This window comes from Erpetoichthys calabaricus, chromosome 7 (genome assembly GCF_900747795.2).
Source record: "Erpetoichthys calabaricus chromosome 7, fErpCal1.3, whole genome shotgun sequence".
Classification (NCBI taxonomy): Eukaryota; Metazoa; Chordata; class Cladistia; order Polypteriformes; family Polypteridae; genus Erpetoichthys; species Erpetoichthys calabaricus.
This window is the reverse complement of record NC_041400.2, coordinates 130,625,652-130,645,544: the sequence shown is the minus strand read 5'-3', so window position 1 is coordinate 130,645,544 and position 19,893 is coordinate 130,625,652. Positions and strand designations below refer to the sequence as shown.

General features: G+C 40.1%; 1 protein-coding gene across 1 annotated transcript in view; it reads left to right on the top strand.

Annotated features, from left to right (window-relative positions):
* ppp2cb (protein phosphatase 2, catalytic subunit, beta isozyme) overlaps positions 1 to 19,607 on the top strand; it is a 52,935-nt gene extending 33,328 nt beyond the window's left edge. Inside the window, exons 2-7 of the mRNA XM_028805395.2 lie at positions 12,136 to 12,345; positions 12,536 to 12,709; positions 14,186 to 14,275; positions 15,362 to 15,523; positions 16,019 to 16,137; positions 18,807 to 19,607. Of these exons, the coding sequence (XP_028661228.1) occupies positions 12,136 to 12,345; positions 12,536 to 12,709; positions 14,186 to 14,275; positions 15,362 to 15,523; positions 16,019 to 16,137; positions 18,807 to 18,879 (828 nt within the window). The 3' untranslated portion in view covers positions 18,880 to 19,607. The remainder of the gene's footprint in view (positions 1 to 12,135; positions 12,346 to 12,535; positions 12,710 to 14,185; positions 14,276 to 15,361; positions 15,524 to 16,018; positions 16,138 to 18,806) is intronic.
* Positions 19,608 to 19,893: the final 286 nt, after the last annotated feature.

Here is a 19,893-nt window from a genome sequence, read left to right as displayed (position 1 = left end):
CTATGTAATCACGTGAAGTGAAAACAAGGAAGAGATTTACAGCACGAGTCAAACGCGGGAACGAAGGTAAATGACATTAATTGTTGAGTGTCTTTTAATACTGTGTAATTATTGAGTGTCTTTTAATACTTTGTAAGCATACATATTAACAGATGTGCAATTAAACGTGTGCATTTACGGGGTGATTTCTCAGGCTTAAAGCTCGAAGTCATCACTCGAGTGAAGGCAGCTTCACAAAAAAAACAGATCCTTAACAAACTGTTATTGGTATATTTTCCCTCAATTTTAAAAGGTTTTCTTTTCTTCTTCAAAATTTAAAAGCAGAACTTCGCCGGTGCGAACCGTGGGGATTTGAGCGACTGATGCATACTGACATATTCATGAGTGCAGGTACTTCGGAAAGAAAGCACCGTGTAAACCTAAAGTTTAAATTAAGTTCATAGACCTACAAAAGGTTGCCATTGATTTCAGGCAAGATTGCTTTTCTCCTGTACAACTATACGTTGAATTCTCAAGAGTGTGCTTGCACAGCTTGGTCATATTACAACCGGAGTGCTGAACTGACAACGTGACATACAAACAGAACAATCGTAAAAACAGGATTAAATAAAAAGGCTGCTTCCGTTGGCAAAGCAACGAAAAAAGAAGACCTTATATGACGTTCGTTTATAAAACAGCGGAGAGGCTGTGTGAAGTCAGCTTCACAAAAAAACAGATCCTTAACAAATTGTTATTGGTAGATTTTCACTCAATTTAAAAACGTTTTCTTCTTAATACAAATTTAAAAGCAGTACTTCGCCGCTGCAAAGCACGGGGATGTATATAGATAGATGGATAGATAGATAGAGATATATATATATATATATATATATAGATATATGTGTATGTATGTAGATATGTATATATGTGTATATATATGTAGATATGTAAATATGTATATGTATATATATATGTGTCTGTATGTGTATACAGTGATCCCTCGCTATATCGCGCTTCGCCTTTCGCGGCTTCACTCTATCGTGGATTTTATATGTAAGCATATTTAAATCTATATCGCGGATTTTTTGCTGGTTCGCGGATTTCTGAGGACAATTGGTCTTTTAATTTCTGGTACATGCTTCCTCAGTTGGTTTGCCCAGTTGATTTCATACAAGGGACGCTATTGGCAGATGGCTGAGAAGCTACCCAACTTACTTTCTCTCTCTCTCTTGCGCTGACTTTCTGTGATCCTGACATAGGGGGTGTGAGCAGGGTGGCTGTTCGCACACCTAGACGATACGGACGCTCGTCTAAAAATGCTGAAAGATTATCTTCACGTTGCTACCTTCTGTGTGCAGCTGCTTAGTGAAGCGACATGCTGCACGGTGCTTCGCATACTTAAAAGCTCAAAGGGCACGTATTGATTTTTGACTTTGTTTCTCTCTCTCTCTCTCTCTCTCTCTCTCTCTCTCTCTCTCTCTCCCTGCTCCTGACGGAGGGGGTGTGAGTTGCCGCCTTCAACAGCTTTGTGCCGCGGTGCTTCGCATACTTAAAAAGCCAAACAGCCCTATTGATTTGTTTGCTTTCTCTGTCTTTATGACAGTCTCTGCTCCTGACGAGCACTCCTTTGAAGAGGAAGATATGTTTGCATTCTTTTAATTGTGAGACAGAACTGTCATCTCTGTCTTGTCATGGAGCACAGTTTAAACTTTTGAAAAAGAGACAAATGTTTGTTTGCAGTGTTTGAATAACGTTCCTGTCTCTCTACAACCTCCTGTGTTTCTGCGCAAATCTGTGAGCATGACAATATAAAAATAACCATATAAACATATGGTTTCTACTTCGCGGATTTTCTTATTTCGCAGGTGGCTCTGGAACGCAACCCCCGCGATGGAGGAGGGATTACTGTATATGTATATATATATATATATATATATATATATATATATATATATATATATATATATATATATATATATATATATATATAATATGTGTGTGTGTGTGTGTGTGTGTGTGTGTATATATATGTTGATATATGTATATATATGTGGATGTGTATTTGTATATATATATATGTATATATGTAGATATGTATATATAAGTATATATGTTTATGTATATATATGTTTACATAACCTCTTTAACACACTACTTCTCCGCTGCAAAGCGCGGGTATTTTGCTAGTATTGTATAAATAAACACGTGTGTGGTAAAACCATCATGTCTGCCTGTCTGTGTCAGGGCTGTTCCCCACAATATATACTATATACAGTGGAACCTCTAGATACGAGTTTAATTCGTTCCAGCACTGAGCTTGTATAGCGAATTTCTCGTATCTAGAACAAACTTCCCCATTGAAAATAATGGGAATCCAGTTAATCCGTTCCGCACCCCAAATATATTAACATAAAAATCAATTTTCCTAACAAATAACACTGATAAATTATATATACTGTAGTCTACCTTTAATAAATAACACTGGTAAATAATATAACTGCTTATTAAAAGAATCAAAACAGGTGTCTAAAGTGCAGTAGAGCATTCAATAAATCTTTAAATAAATAATCCTTAAAACAGTTGTGAATTGGAGGTTTAAAATACACAAGAATAACAATCCTTTAACACGAGGTTAAAACGTCAAAAGGATGCAGTCTTTAAAAAACAGATGACAATCCCCGGTGCTTCTTCTCTGTTAGCATCTCACCTGCGGGCTCTGCAACAGGCGAGACACTCTTAATGCAGCTGACCTTCTCTACACCGTCCTGCTTCAGCTGTTTGGCTCGCCTGTTCAGCTCACTGTTCAGCTACACGCGAGCCTGCACACGCGAGCCTGCACTCGCTCGCTCTCCCGCACCGACTTCCTGCCTGCCTGCCTGCTGCAACCTCCGTTCTCTCTCCTCTCTTTTCTTTTACTTCTTCTCCCCCTTAACCGGCTCGCGCTTCTCTATATATGCGGGGAGGACATGGCAGCTGCAGCCCATCAGCCACAGGAACGATCATGGATGTGGGCAGTTTCCCAGCTGTGCACTTAAGTGAGAAACGCAGACACCGCAGATTGCGGCTCGCAACTGCTACCACGCCCCCTCGCTAAGCTGAGAGCTATACCCACAGCCTGGCTCGTGGCTCGTTAAGCGAGCCAATGCTCGCATTTAGATCTGAATTTTTCGCTCATACTTTCCTCGTATTTTGAATTTCTCGTATACAGAGGTGATCGTATCTCGAGGTTCCACTGTATATTATATATATATATATATATATATATATATATATATATATATATATATATATATATATATATATATATATATATATATATACTATATACTGTGTGTATGTATATATATATATATATATATATATATATATATATACACACAGTAATACCTCCTCCATCGCGGGAGTTGCGTTCCAGAGCCACCCGCGAAATAAGAAAATCGGTGAAGTACAAATCATATGTTTATATGGTTATTTTTATATATTTTAAGCCCTTATAAACTCTCCCACACTATTATAAACATTTCACGCACAATTATACAGCATAAACCCTTTGTATTCTCTTAGATATTAGGTAAGATTCGTTGAAATTATGTATGTAAACACAGTTTACATACAGTAAAACCTAAATATTATTTTAAAGATATCGAGCGTCTCCGATATCACATATGCTACAGCCATTACGACAGACAGGCCACCAGCAATAAATACGTACAATGCAAGAAAAATTGTATACAGTAAAATGTGTGTACAGTGACACTAAACTATGTACATGTAATAAGTACTGTATGTAAATAATTAATTATGGTTACTCACCAACAATGACACGACGACTTGTCCGATAACGATGAGTTTAATTTTACTGCACAACAAAGGATAGCGTTACAGCTCTTCTAAAGGAGCCTCTTCAGGCGACTGTTTAGCACCGCCGTTGTTGTTCTTCCATCACTCTTCAATCCAAATCCCTAAAGCAGATTCCATCCAGACTACTGCCTTATCACGTCCACTTGCAACTCGTTCTGTGCCCTCGTTAAAGGACACTGCGGCTGTAGATCTTATATGCTTTTCCTCCTTTTTAAATAAAAAGAATCGTGGACTCATTGATGCTGTAATGGTGTCCTGCAGCGGTGTAGCTGCTTCCTTCCTTCAACATATCCAAAACTTTTACCTTTTCTGCAATCATTTGCATCTTCTGTTGGCGCTTGGACATGGCTCCTGAAGCAGTAGCAGGGGCACTCATTGAGAGAGATTAGACTTCCTGGTTAATGCAGCACTCCGTCGCTGAGCCAATCAGCAGCACACAGGAACTTAACCGCGTGCTCTGATTGGGTAGCTTCTCAGCCATCCGCCAATAGCGTCCCTTGTTTGAATTCAAATGCGTCCCTTGTTTGAATTCAAATGGGCAAATCAACTGAGGAAGCACATGTACTGTAGACCGCAGACATCCGCGAAGCAGTGAAAAATCCGCGATATATATTCACATATGCTTACATTTAAAATCTGCGATGGAGTGAAGCCGCGAAAGACGAAGCGCGATATAGCAAGGCATCACTGTATATATCTATATATCTATATATATATATATATATATATATATATATATATATATATATATATATATATATATATACTGTGTGTATATATATATCTATCTATATATATATATATATATATATATATATATATATGCAGTATTAATGTGAACAATTTGTGAAATTAGTTGAAATTTTACAAACTCGAGGCATACAAAGTATTCATCATATATGTCCTTTTTAAATTTAAAATATTACTTACTTTTTAAAGCTGATATTCTATTGTTAAAATGGAACTACCGGTTATCTATTAATATTTTAGAATTATATTTTTTTATGTATATATTTGCATATACACATTTTTGTAAACAAAATATATTCGTTTGCTAAACTGGTAAGAGAAATTTACATTCATTTATGAAATACAGAGTGAGCCAAAATGAAGTACCTCATTTCTCAAGGTCATTGCGAGAGGTAGAGACCTCTACCGTTACAGTCACTTCAGAATGTTACATTGAAATGGTAGAGAACTTTTTGCAGCCCCAACTTGAAGAAATGGATGTATTGTGGATACCTGGTTTCAACAGGATGGAGCAGCAGCTCTTACGGTGCGGAGATCCATGCAAGTTTCACGGGAGATGTTTCTGGGGAAGCTTATCTCCCTGTGCGGTGATATCGGGTGGCCTTCATGTTCACCTGATCTCGCTCCATGTGATTTCTTCTTGTGGGGCTGTCTCAAGTCGAAGGTATATATACACACACACACCGACCTCAAAACCTTGAAGCCCTCAAGGACGCTATTCACCACGAAATGGCCAAACGAGTCATGCTAGTGTCCAGAAATCGTCTCAAAGTGTATCGCTAATGATGGCCACCACCTTGAAGACAAAATTTTTAAACACCGTGGTAAAAAAAAATCAATTTTGTATTCTTGTGTCGTACTTAAATGTATTTTATCTTGTAGCGTTTTTGTAGAATAAACATTTGAAATGTGATACTTCTTTTTAGCTCACCCCATCTCTCTAGTGAAGTGCAGGTTTTCTTTTTGGCATCATTTCTTAAAAATTGTAGGAGGGAATGGGACAAGGGACATTGGACATTTACAGTTTCATCTAGGCCAGTTAGATGACAGACATGAGGCAGAGTTTAAAATTGTGATGAACAGAGAAGTACTTGTGTGTGCTACTTATAGAGGAAATGTGGTGGGAGTTGCGTGCATCGCGTATATAAAGTGATATTTATAGCCTTTAGTTGAATGAGTTTGACACGCCTGCACTAAGTCATATAGCACTGATGTCGTAATGCTTACATTTTTATTTTTAGGATTGGTTTTTAGCCGGCTTTAATTTTTAAGTTACTTTACAGTAAATCTAGTATGTGCACATGGTAAGGAAAATCAAATATTCTGTGTTGTTTGTGTCATTCTTTAAAAACTGTACACTGAAATGGATACCTTTGTTACATTGGAAGGAGATGCCCTCAGCCGCATATTACATTCAAGTCCTGTGTATTTCTCTTTATTGATCTTGAGCCCCACAGCATGCACTTCCTTCATTGTGTCATTGCCTGCTGCAGAAGAGGTGCCAGGCTCATTTGGGGTTCAAGAAACTTAACATTTTAAGTCTTTCTACTTTCTGAAGTGTATTTTCAACTCTGGTTTAAAGACGACTCTTGCTTTGCCAAATGTGGGGAACTTGAACTGTAGAGACCCTTTGCCGTAATGGGAGCACACGTCATTAACTGTTCAGAGCAGTGACTGTATATTATGTAACACTGCAGTTTTATGTCTTTCAAGATGCTGTCGGCTAAGAAGCTGACTGTTATTAATGGCATTGGCACAGCAGTAAGCTGAGTTTTTCTTGACCTTGTCTAACAAACTGTAACGCTCTACAGTTGTCATTTTTGAGATTACTTTAACTAGTTGACTGTGTTCAACTTTGTGGATGAAAGCTCGGTTTTTCTGCCACAATACAAATTGTTGCCTTTTTCCCTAAGGTTCTTACACTGTAACAACGGAGTTTTATAATGAAGACATGTCACATTTAAACTGCCATTGGGGGGGGCACACTCCACAGATTTACAATAACCTGATCTGAGGGCTCCAGTTTTTACACATTATAAGAGTGTGTGTAGTTGTGTGTTAATTGGGGGTCTTATTTGTAGGTAAATGAGTTACGTTTGAGCAGCAGTACTTGTACCGATTGTCTTTTTTATTTTTCAGTGATAATCTGTACGCAGAATCCCAAACCCCCCCCCCACCACCACTTTAGGTTTGGGGTTTAAATGCAACCTTTGTCTATCTGATACTTGCCAGACATCTGGAGCTGGCGAAGTTTGTTTTTAAAGCTGGTTCAATGTATTTTCTGAAAATGTATGAATGGGTATATCATCAGTCCTAGGGTTGACCTGAGTGTGGTTCAGCCAAATATGAAGTTTTAATACCGGACTTCTAAAACTTTCCAGGCCAGGGACCCATTAGAAATGGGGAAAAAATTACAGACCCCCCACTATAACAAAATGCCAAACAAATCATTTATCATCACAAAACGCATGGCACCCTTGAAAGTAAAAGACCTTTTTGGATTGTTTAGATTTAGAACTACACTATGCCACATTTTTGCATACACTTTAAATGATTGTGTAGCCGGTAAATTAGTGAGATGGGGGGCTTGTCATTCTTTCCTCTTTTTTTCTTTTTAGCTGAAGCTAACGTATTTTTACTTGACAATGTAGACGCTTGACCCAAGAATCTGTTACTTGAAAAATCTCAAAACTGCTCTCCCTCTCACCTCCATACAGTGGACGTTTTTTGTTTTTGACCACTTTTATGATCATGTTGGTACTGGTCTATCATTACATATTCCCAGATTTTCTTTCTTCTAGTCTGTGGAAGCCATATTTTTATAACCTTGTTCTTTTGAAATCTCTGGATTCTATAATAATCGGTCATCCCTTTGCTGCATGAAAGGTCTTTGTGCTACTTTGCTGGTTGGGAGCGGGATGGCAGTGGATCAGTGACATGGAGATGATTCAGTTCTGTCAGTGTTGCTTGTCACCCTGTTTAGACGTCTAGCCAGGTGGTATTACTGCTGCCTTTCCCTTGTGAACATCTTTTCTTCTTATTTTTGTAGTTTATATACTGTATGTATATTTTTATACATATCTTCTTATATAATGTGCTATCGTGGCTGTTCATTTGTCTGTCCAGGATTTTAAATCACCTGTAGCTCGCAAACTGTTTGACCTATTGACCTGAAATTTGGTACACATATACTACGTGATGTCTACTATCCGCTTTCAGGGTGATGACTGACTTCCAAGGTTATTCCTATATTTATTTATTGTAGAATCAACTTGTGGCAATAAGGGTGGCAGTGTGGCACATATGTATGGGCGCCGTTCTCATTCCTACCATCTTTGCCGTCACTTTCCCTACCTCTTCATATCTTAAGTCTACAATCTGCCTCAAGAATGATTTAAGTTTAAAGAAAACGTACTGAATAATTTCAACACAAACACTGACTTAATCAGTTTTAATGTAAAAAGATGCCGACGAAAGAAGAGAAGTAGCGGGCCGCTAGGGTGGAAAAAAGAAGAGCTGCTCAGGAAGCAGCAAGCACATCAACCTCTGAGCAAACGAATGCTAAAAGTACAGAGAAAGAGTATGACAACTATGAAGAGCATACTCAGCATTTACGACAGGCTGACTCAGAGCAAAAGACAATTGCTTGAGCAACTGAGAGCAAAGAACAGACCATACAGTGAAGACACAGACACAGTGAGCAAAAGAGAATTGCAGAGGCAAATGAGACAGAACAAAATGCCATCCATTGATGACAAAGAGATGCTGATTGTGTGAGAATAGCTAGAATGCTATTGTATGTATTCGTACAGTGCGCTGTTACTGGTACAACAACAATAACAACATTTATTTATATAGCACATTTTCATAAAAATAATGAAGGTCAAAGTGCTCAAAGTGGTAAATAAATAATATAGTTGGAAACCAGGGGCACTCCGCTGCCCCCGACACAGACAGGCTGAGACACGAGTTCAGCACAGCACGCATTTATTTACACACGGGAAGTGCATCTCCCTCACTCCCCACAACAACACAGTGCACCAAGCATACAGACCCTTCTTCCTTCTTTCTTCCCACTTTGTCGTTCCGCCTCCACTCCTCCTTTGGTAAGCTTCGTCCTCTTCCACCCGACTCTGGCTCCTTGAGTGGAGTAAGGCGGCTCCTTTTAGGTTGCCCTGGGACTGTTCCTGTTGGCTCGTTAATCAGACCTGGAATCACTCCCAGGTGTGTTGAAAGCCAGTGTAGTGCTCTGCAGCTCCCCCTTGCGGCCCCAACGGAACCCAACAGGGCTGTGCCAAACTCTCAACTCCCATTGTGCCCTGCGGGAATCCATGGTGCCACGGCTGCCCTCTAGCGTCCTGGGGGAGGTAGTGCCTTGCAGATGCTCTGTCTCCCGGTCCTTCCATCCAGCTGGCTGGGTATTGGCTGTGTCCGCCCGTCACAATATATATATATATATATATATATATATATATATATATATATATATATATAAAAAATCAAATCATGTTGAACTCTATGTTTTGTTTTTAAAGACTAAAACTTACATTGCTGTTAGTCCAATCCCGGGCTGTGACAGCCACCTCTGTGTGCAGCTCAAATTCATTGTGGTGCCTGCTTACACCTGCTCACACTGTGTGCCAGATTGCAAATTGCCTGTTCACATTACAATCACATCTCAGGAGAGGTGGGAGGAAAATTGGATTACTTTGAGAAGAGCCCAGAAAAAAATAGGGAAAATTTGCTTACGTTTATTCTTTATGTAAATATATAATAATTGTAAGCATGATGTAGCTGTTGCCAAATGTTTAGTAACACTAAACTGATATTTTTATTGTCTTATGAAGAGAAATATTAAGGCCCAGGATGAGCATTTATATGACACTTGTGTCATATCTAAAAGAATGTTATGTGAACAATAAAAAAACAAACCCAGCAATTTAAACTGCCAGAAAAGTCCTGATCTCTGCATTTAAATTTGCCAACATGAACACAATGTCCGTATTTGTTCACCTTTTTCCACTTGTACGTGATGTGTCAGTGTGATATTCATTTCAGGCGTTCTTGTTACCACACTGACGTCATTCACTTTGTATGCCATGCCATTGTTTGTCGTCTTTATTTATTTATTTTTTACTCTACTACATGAGCGATATTGGAAGTAACTGAAATTAGTAAAACTAAGCTTAATTTTACTTGTCCAGCGCCATTCTGAGCACTCGGCTTTAATTCTTGCTGCTGAGTGAGCATTTTGTAGACATTTCAACAAAAGTGGCAAAACTCTTAATGCAGGAGGAGGTCATCTCCAGTCATCACACTGAAGAAGTTTTATGAGTGCTCTGCCGTTTGAAATGTTTGTGAATGTGAAACCATACAGGATTTGTGAAATGTTTGGTTCACTGATTTGTGTTGGTGCAGTTTTTTTTAAAAAGGTTTTCTCTGAACCACACTGGAATGAATTCATGATCCAGACATGTCAGTCGCTTTGATTATTAAGTGATTAATTTTTACTGATGGAGGTGATCATGCTTTATGATTGAACTGAGTGGACATCAAACACATCATTTAAAATGGAGACTGCACCAAACCCAGAGGGACAGAGTGCTAAAATCCATCCAATAAAACAAGTCCAGTGTCCCCAGATGGGGTGGCAGTGGACATACACATACAGTGGTGTGAAAAACTATTTGCCCCCTTCCTGATTTCTTATTCTTTTGCATGTTTGTCACACAAAATGTTTCTGATCATCAAACACATTTAACCATTAGTCAAATATAACACAAGTAAACACAAAATGCAGTTTGTAAATGGTGGTTTTTATTATTTAGGGAGAAAAAAAAATCCAAACCTACATGGCCCTGTGTGAAAAAGTAATTGCCCCCTGAACCTAATAACTGGTTGGGCCACCCTTAGCAGCAATAACTGCAATCAAGCGTTTGCGATAACTTGCAATGAGTCTTTTACAGCGCTCTGGAGGAATTTTGGCCCACTCATCTTTGCAAAATTGTTGTAATTCAGCTTTATTTGAGGGTTTTCTAGCATGAACCGCCTTTTTAAGGTCATGCCATAGCATCTCAATTGGATTCAGGTCAGGACTTTGACTAGGCCACTCCAAAGTCTTCATTTTGTTTTTCTTCAGCCATTCAGAGGTGGATTTGCTGGTGTGTTTTGGGTCATTGTCCTGTTGCAGCACCCAAGATCGCTTCAGCTTGAGTTGATGAACAGATGGCCGGACATTCTCCTTCAGGATTTTTTGGTAGACAGTAGAATTCATGGTTCCATCTATCACAGCAAGCCTTCCAGGTCCTGAAGCAGCAAAACAACCCCAGACCATCACACTACCACCACCATATTTTACTGTTGGTATGATGTCCTTTTTCTGAAATGCTGTGTTCCTTTTACGCCAGATGTAACGGGACATTTGCCTTCCAAAAAGTTCAACTTTTGACTCATCAGTCCACAAGGTATTTTCCCAAAAGTCTTGGCAATCATTGAGATGTTTCTTAGGCAAAATTGAGACGAGCCCTAATGTTCTTTTTGCTTAACAGTGGTTTCCGTCTTGGACATCTGCCATGCAGGCCGTTTTTGCCCAGTCTCTTTCTTATGGTGGAGTCGTGATCACTGACCTTAATTGAGGCAAGTGAGGCCTGCAGTTCTTTAGACGTTGTCCTGGGGTCTTTTGTGACCTCTCGGATGAGTCGTCTCTGCGCTCTTGGGGTAATTTTGGTCGGCCGGCCACTCCTGGGAAGGTTCACCACTGTTCCATGTTTTTGCCATTTGTGGATAATGGCTCTCATTGTGGTTCGCTGGAGTCCCAAAGCTTTAGAAATGGCTTTATAACCTTTACCAGACTGATAGAGCTCAATTACTTCTGTTCTCATTTGTTCCTGAATTTCTTTGGATCTTGGCATGATGTCTAGCTTTTGAGGTGCTTTTGGTCTACTTCTCTGTGTCAGGCAGCTCCTATTTAAGTGATTTCTTGATTGAAACAGGTGTGGCAGTAATCAGGCCTGGGGGTGGCTATGGAAATTGAACTCAGGTGTGATACACCACAGTTAGGTTATTTTTTAACAAGGGGGCAATTACTTTTTCACACAGGGCCATGTAGGTTTGGATTTTTTTTCTCCCTAAATAATAAAAACCATCATTTAAAAACTGCATTTTGTGTTTACTTGTGTTATATTTGACTAATGGTTAAATGTGTTTGATGATCAGAAACATTTTGTGTGACAAACATGCAAAAGAATAAGAAATCAGGAAGGGGGCAAATAGTTTTTCACACCACTGTACGTACGCCATGAGCATTTTGAAGGATCGACTGGTTTGTGAGTATTGCTTTGCAGTGTCTGTGCAGTCTTGTCATTGGAGGTTTTGCTTTGTGGACTGTAAGGCTGTTAGTTTAATTCCCCAACCGTGACCCATCTTAATGTATTCACTGCTTTGATCGTGTTAGCCATTTTAAGTTGTTGGTCTCCATGGATTGACAAAGCATTATTTTCTCTATCTGCCATAGTCATAACATTTAATATTATGTGTTTTTTATAGGCTAAAGAAATTCTTACAAAGGAGTCAAATGTCCAAGAGGTTCGCTGTCCGGTGACGGTCTGTGGAGATGTACACGGACAGTTCCATGACCTTATGGAGCTCTTCAGAATTGGAGGCAAATCACCAGACACCAACTATCTGTTTATGGGTGATTATGTTGACAGAGGCTACTATTCAGTTGAAACAGTAACACTTCTTGTAGCATTAAAGGTAAGAAAAGACGGTCGTGAATTAAATACTTCAAAGCAATAAAGACAACAAAAATGTTTTAAATCATAATCTCACATTCAGATAGAATGTTGTTTTTCTTCCTCTCTGAAGGCCTTTAATGCAAAGATGGAGAACAAGCTTTTTAAAGCTTGGTTTAAAATAATGTTTGTCTTTTTCTTTTAAACTTTAGGTTCGTTATCCAGAACGTATCACGATATTGAGAGGAAATCATGAAAGCAGGCAGATCACACAAGTATATGGGTTTTATGATGAGTGTCTGAGAAAATATGGCAATGCCAACGTCTGGAAATATTTCACAGATCTCTTTGACTACCTTCCTTTGACTGCATTAGTAGATGGCCAGGTGAGAATTTTCAGTTTGTCATCGGACGTTTAGGCCTCCCTCAAATGTATCACCAAGATGTGCCTTTATTTCATGTATTAGTTGTTTCTGGGTCTCAGAGATGCAGAGGGAGAAAACGTAAAACTTGTCCTCGGAGTTCTGTGTATTGTAGATGTTTTGTTTCCATGTCCTTGTCTCTGAACTACATGACAAACTTTCTTGAATTTAAGATACTTATAACTTAACAGCGGGATTTGGGGAAAAACAAACTACAAAAATCCATTTCAGTCATTCTGTAAAAAGATGAATTTATTCAGGGTTGGACAAGTCCGAGTCTATTATCAGGAATACTGGCATACACACACGTTCAGTCATACCAGGCCAACTTAAGAGTCGCTGGTTCGCCTTGTGCCCGCCTTTGTCATGTAGGAGAAGTGCCACACCTGGAGAAACCCACACAGGCACAAGGACAGCCTGAGCCTTGGGATGGGATTCAGGCCTAGAGGTCCACGTGTGTGAGGCTGCCACTCTGATCCCTTTACCTCGGTGATGACCCCACTGTCAGAAATCTGGATCGGTGCACAGTCCTGCACGTTTGCCTCTTGCCCTACACCCAGTGCTAGTCCAGCTCATGCACGATTAAACACAGCTTATGTTATAATTTATGAGAACTGTAAAAAGAGAATGCAGTTTAAATCTTCAGCGTCAAGAACATTTGTGTTTCTATGTAAAGGTTACTAGTTTTACACAGTGCAGGTCTGAAGGGTATGCATTAAGTATAAAAATAATACATTTAAAATATTGTTTTCTTTTGAAGAATTCTGACGTGTCTGAAATAACTCCAAATCACCAGACACCAACTGACCCTGTGTGTGAGGTGGGACCTCCTAACAGGAGTTATGGAGTATAAGATCTGCCAGAATTACAGATTCACTTGTGCCAACTTTTAGACATCCACTGGCTGTCATCTGTGCTCGTTTTACTTGCATACTCTTGATTATCTAAAAAATGTGGATGTTAGGTGGTGAATTTAAAAAGGGCCTAATGACGCGGATGTACGAGCAAGTGCTCAATCCAGTGGACAAGCAAACCCATCCGGGGTTAGGCCCGTCACTGAGTCTGACGCTGTTAGATTATGCTATGTGGCATATTTCTTCTGTGGCAGTAGAAGAGCAAGATGAGCCAATTAACAATGGGGAGCAAAAGCTTCTGGGTAATAATGTTTGCCTTGTGGGTTTGGGGAAAAAAGAACCTCCATTCACCAATGAAATGCACCATGATATTATGTCATTTTCATATTAACTGACATTCACATGTCACACTTGAACCAGACTCATCTTTAGCAAGTAGAAATATTACGTGTAAATCGTTGACATACTAGACGAATAAAAATGAGTTTTAAGTCTGCACCGCTTTAAAAGATGTACTGTGATTTTGAATATGATTATATTATGGAGCATTGCTGGTAGAGATTAACGGTTTTATTTTTTGTCTTAGATATTCTGCCTGCACGGAGGCCTTTCTCCTTCAATAGACACACTGGACCACATTCGAGCTCTCGACCGTCTGCAAGAAGTTCCTCACGAGGTACCCATTTTCTAGCTTACCTCCCTTTTTAGCTTTTACCTACTGTGGCTGTGGCTTAGAGGCCTTCATACTCGTAATGGGAACTTCCAATGGGGCCTGTCAGTGCCTGTAAAGTGTTCTGTTGATTTTATTTGACGTTTAGCCAGACCAATAACTGCCTCGCTGCAATCAGACCTCTACTTGAGGCCGTAGATGACAGTCCACAGCCTCCATAGTGTAAACCCTTCTTTTTCCCAAGAGTTCTATTTGCAAGCCTCCCAATTGTGAGTGAATCTACAGCTGAATCAGAATTTGACTTCTTCATAGAACGTTCATAGAAATATTTGAGAACAGGCTTGGAGCTCTTCATTATTGCCATTACTGTGAAGTGATTGTTCACAAAGTTTAACAAGTGCTGTTTCTAATAAACCTTTTCTTGTTTGCTGATAAAAGTGGAGCTGATCATTGCCATGTTAGAATTGAAACACTGAGATTTGAAGCATGTTAGCAAGCGTCGATTTGATTCGGCGCATTTGGCAGATTTGATTTGTTCTGCTGTTGTATCCTTTGTCTTTATTTTTACAGGAGCAATTCTCACAGACAGTGTCATGTAAACTCCACCACAGAAGGTGGCCAATTCCAGACTCGTGTGCAGTCATCTGAAGTTGCAAGGCAGCAGCAATGAGCACTACATTTAAAACATGGCCATAGACGACTGTAGGCCGCTAATAGCCGAGTTGGCAACAGAAATGCTGATTAATAAAAGTGGCACGGATTCATATGATGAGATACAATTGCAGAGCCAAAATGAGTCAAATATAAAAATGTAGTCTTTACTGCTAGAGATGTTACTTATGTAAGTCCATCCATTTTCTAACCCGCTGAATCCGAACACAGGGTCACGGGGTACTTATGTAAGTTATTAAGAAAACTCGGTACCTGTATGACAGTTTAATGTACTGACCCCGTGAAGGTGTTTCTGGTCCTGGTGCAGTTTTCTGCAGTACTTTTCTGTCTTTTAACTCGATAAGAAGTTTAGAACATGGATGGATGGAGAGTTTCATCTGTTTATAACCACTGTGATTATGTCTGTGTGTGTTACTTTAGGGCCCAATGTGTGACCTGTTGTGGTCCGATCCAGACGACCGTGGTGGCTGGGGCATCTCACCCCGTGGTGCTGGGTACACTTTTGGACAAGACATTTCAGAAACCTTCAACCATGCCAACGGGCTGACCCTTGTGTCCCGCGCTCACCAGCTTGTTATGGAGGTAATGAATAAAGAAACCCAAAACAGTGGGTTGCTGAAGATGAGGAAACATCATCATGTGGGAGAATACATCTGTTATGTCAAAATATGTAGGAGTTATGCAAGTGAGAGAGTCCTACTTGGAGCGGTTATGTGAACCAATTAGTGAAATGTTTAATGTTTTGTATCAGAATCATTTGAAATAATTTCGAAAAAGGGTTGAAAAATCAGCACATCTCTGATTTTAAGCAAAACATTAAAGTACTGCTGAAGGTTCAGTGTTAGTAATTTTAAAATCCTCTGATGCTGCACGTTTATTTTTTAAATTCCATATTTGTCTGCTTTGTTTTACATGTTTAGCTTCACTGTGGCTTTGTTGCTTATCATCTGGGGGAGCCCTGCCTCTAGCCCTGAATTAACGTGCCATTAGCTCTACAGCTCTAGTAGTAAAGGGGTGTGAATGGGAACAGGGGATTGTGGGCCAGTCCTAACATGTCTGTGATTTTTTGTTATTTAGGGCTACAACTGGTGTCACGATCGGAATGTGGTAACCATTTTCAGTGCTCCAAACTATTGTTATCGCTGTGGCAACCAGGCAGCTATTATGGAACTTGACGACACTCTCAAATACTCTTTGTAAGTTACTCTTTAATTTACTTCCTAGTGTGGAATGCAGAGCTGCTTAATTTGATTAAAACTTAAATTTAGGTTTACTAACTTGGCTTTTGGCTTTCAGAGAACGTTTTTGAACTGCATTTGTGTGTCTGACCAGCACTCGGCCTAAATCACTAAAGCTTCCCTGACGTTGTACCTTTTGATGTTCTCAATTCTGTGCTCAAGATGTCTGCGCTTCTCTTGTGCCATTTTAATAAACCACAGCAAAGTAGCACAAGTAATGACTTTCTAAAGAAAACTCTCTGCCCTCTACAACCTTTAACTATCAGATACAAATGAAAAGTCCAAAGTGCAGTGCACTGCTGCAGTCGTAAAATGTGCCAGGATACCTCTAACGTTAAAATACTTCAGCATTTCTAGCACAATTTCCCACAGCAGAGGCCAATCGTGGATGGTGAGGAAGCCTCTTATTTGAGGCAGCTGCCATATGAGCCGCTAGTCACTGCTTTGTCAGAGTCCCTGGGGGTCCCTCTCCTATCCATACTTGTGGGCAACGGTTCCTGTCCAGCTGGATTGCAAATGAATTCCTTTATCCAGGAAGCCCCCTTCTGTTTTCTATGTACAGTCATGTCTGCTAGTCACAAACAAATTGGTTCATGCCCAAAAATTGCTGTGGTTGACAAATAAAATCCCCGCTAACCGAGCATCCTGTCCACTCTCTCCCAGTCTTTGGTTGCGGTCAGACGTGCGCACATACTGTACATGCTAGTTCTTACTGTACATTAATGAAAGCATAGTGATAGCATTAGTGAGGCAATGATCTGTGAGAAAGCAAGACAATCAGTTGCACAGTAATTTGAAGGATAAAACCCCCCATATACATTTGAGCATTTCAAACGTAGAAGTGGCATTCATAGTGTGGTGAGGCTAGGAGTTCAGACAAGGCAGCTGCGGAAGCGTTTGTGAAAATATTCTGCAAGTTTGAGGATGAGGAAGGGCATCTTCCAAATCCAGTGTTTAATTGTGACAAGACCGGCTTGTTTTAGAAGAAGATGCCAAAGGGGACATACATCATCACGCAGGAGGAGAAGGTGTTGCTGGGCCACGAGCCAATGAAGGACAGGCTCACCCTTTTGTTGTGTGTGAATGCGAGTGAGGACTTCAGAGTGAAGCTGATGCTCGTCTATCACTCTGAAAACCCACACGTTTTATATTCGGATTATTAAAGGTTTTTTATAGTGTAACATTTTTGTTTCCAGATTTTTTACTATTTAAAAAAAAATTATGAAAAAAAATAATAGGGTTTGGTGGACTTGGGAACCAATTAGATAGATAGATAGATAGATAGATAGATAGATAGATAGATAGATAGATAGATACTTTATTAATCCCAAGGGGAAATTCACATACTCCAGCAGCAGCATATATTAAATTAAATTAAAACACAATATTAAATTAAAGAGTAATAATAATGCCGGCAAAAACAGACAATAACTTTATATAATGTTAACGTTTACCCCCCCCCAGGTGGAGTTGAAGAGTCGCATAGTTTGGGGGAGGAATGATCTCCTCAGTCTGTCAGTGGAGCAGGACAGTGACAGCAGTCTGTCTCTGAAGCTGCTCCTCTGTCTGGAGATGATACTGTTCAGTGGATGCAGTGGATTCTCCATTATTGACAGGAGCCTGCTCAGTGCCCGTCGCTCTGCCACGGATGTCAAACTGTCCAGCTCTGTGCCTACAATAGAGCCTGCATTCCTCACCAGTTTGTCCAGGCTTGAGGCATTCCTCTTCTTTATGCTGCCTCCCCAGCACACCACTGCGTAGAAGAGGGCGCTCGCCACAACTGTCTGGTAGAACATCTGCAGCATCTTATCTTATTATTACATTTCAATACACTCTTATGGGAAAATTTGCTTTGGACTACGAACAAATTGATTCACGAACAGACTTCAGGAATGGATTGTGTTTGTGAACCGCAGGCGGCACTCTATTTGGTGTTCGTTATTCACCCCAGTGCTTCAACTTCTTGGCCAATACCTGGTGAAAACAAATGAATGCAGAAGTAAAGTCGGCGGTGTAAAACGGGCACCGAATACACATGGACATTCACAAGATACATTCACGTTATTCCCTCTGCTTGTTGAAACAATGTGTCAATATTTTAGAAATTGCTCAATTTATGTTGGTGAACTGAACGTACAGTGCTAAACCCGGCTGCAAAATCTCATGAGCAGTGTTGGGGGCAACGTTCGCTGTTATCCCAACAGCCCTGGGTGTAAGGCAAGAAGCACACGTGCTGACATGTCGGTCTCCATCGCACAGCCAAGCACAAAGAGAACTGCACGCCGTCCGGCAACAGGACCTTATAAATAGCTCTTTGCTTCAGATTTGGTGATGTAGCGTAATGAGGTGACGCAGCACCAGTGTCTCTACTGTGAGTCGAGGCTCAGGTCAGGGATGTCAAAAGGGCCTAAAGGCCTACACATATTTAAAATAACTCCATTATCACGTTTGCCCGTGATTCTGGTCCTTTTTCATGAAGGTTCATACATGGACTTAGCATGCTGACCTGCAGTTTTCCATTAAAAAGAAGAAATAACGCATTCCATTGTATAACAAGCAACAGACTTTTTGTGTAAGTAATGATGTGATGACTTAGTAGTGATGTGACCATTTCTAATGTTTTTCAGCCTTCAGTTTGATCCAGCACCTCGCCGTGGAGAGCCTCACGTTACTAGACGCACCCCAGACTACTTCCTTTAAGAACATCACACCGCCAATTGAGTTTCATCTGAAAGTAACCCAGTTTGTTTAAAAAAAAAAAAGAGGGAGAGGAAAATAAAGAAAGATAAAGCAGCAGTGAGACAGAAATTAATTCAGAAGAACAAAGTTTGGGATCTGCTACCACATGAAAGCACCAACACGGACCAAAATGTGCCATATAAATGACAAGCATTTAGCACACCTAGTTTGCCCAGAGTGCTTCAGTATATCCACACGTTCTATTTAGCATTCAGTTCAACAGTCGGATTGCCTGCTGTATACATTTGTAGTAATGTACTTTTATTATTGGGGTGGGTGGGTGGGCTGATCTCCTGTGACATCTTAGATGCTTTATCACACCCACCGGACCTTCGTTCCTTTTGAGTTGTAGCTACGTCAGGCGGCATGATTTCTAGGGTATCGTTTTACAAGGACAATTTCATGAGCTTACAAGCAGCCTTTTTTGAGACCCCTTTCCTCCCAAGTGAATGATCAAGACAAGCGAGACAGACAGACAGACATACACACACATTTCCCCTTAAGGAGTCTCTGCTTCCTTGTGTAAAGACGCCTCAGCCCATTTTTATTATGTATAAGTTTTACTGTTCTGTGTTTACTGTACCTTTTTTTCTGTATATTTGTCATGAAGTGCTTGCATCTTATTTGGTGTATTTGAACAAATAAAAGTGCTTTCAACCATAAATAAAAATGCAGATATGTTACGAGAACATCCCTTTTGTTCTAAAATGCTTATATGCCAGAATAGTCTTTCAGGGTTTTTCAAAATCATTAAAAGCAAGATTGGCTGGAAAGGAGAAAAAAAAAAAAGACTATGCCAGTCAGTAAGAGTGGGCATGGCACCGGACTCCATGAACCCACCAAATGTAACAAGTGTGATTGGTAAGCTGCTTTAGATACAATTCTTGGTTGCACAAATAAAATGAGCTGGGATTGGCAACAGCGGCCCTGCGACTCAGCCTGGATGAGCGGGTATAGAAAATGGAGGGAGCTACA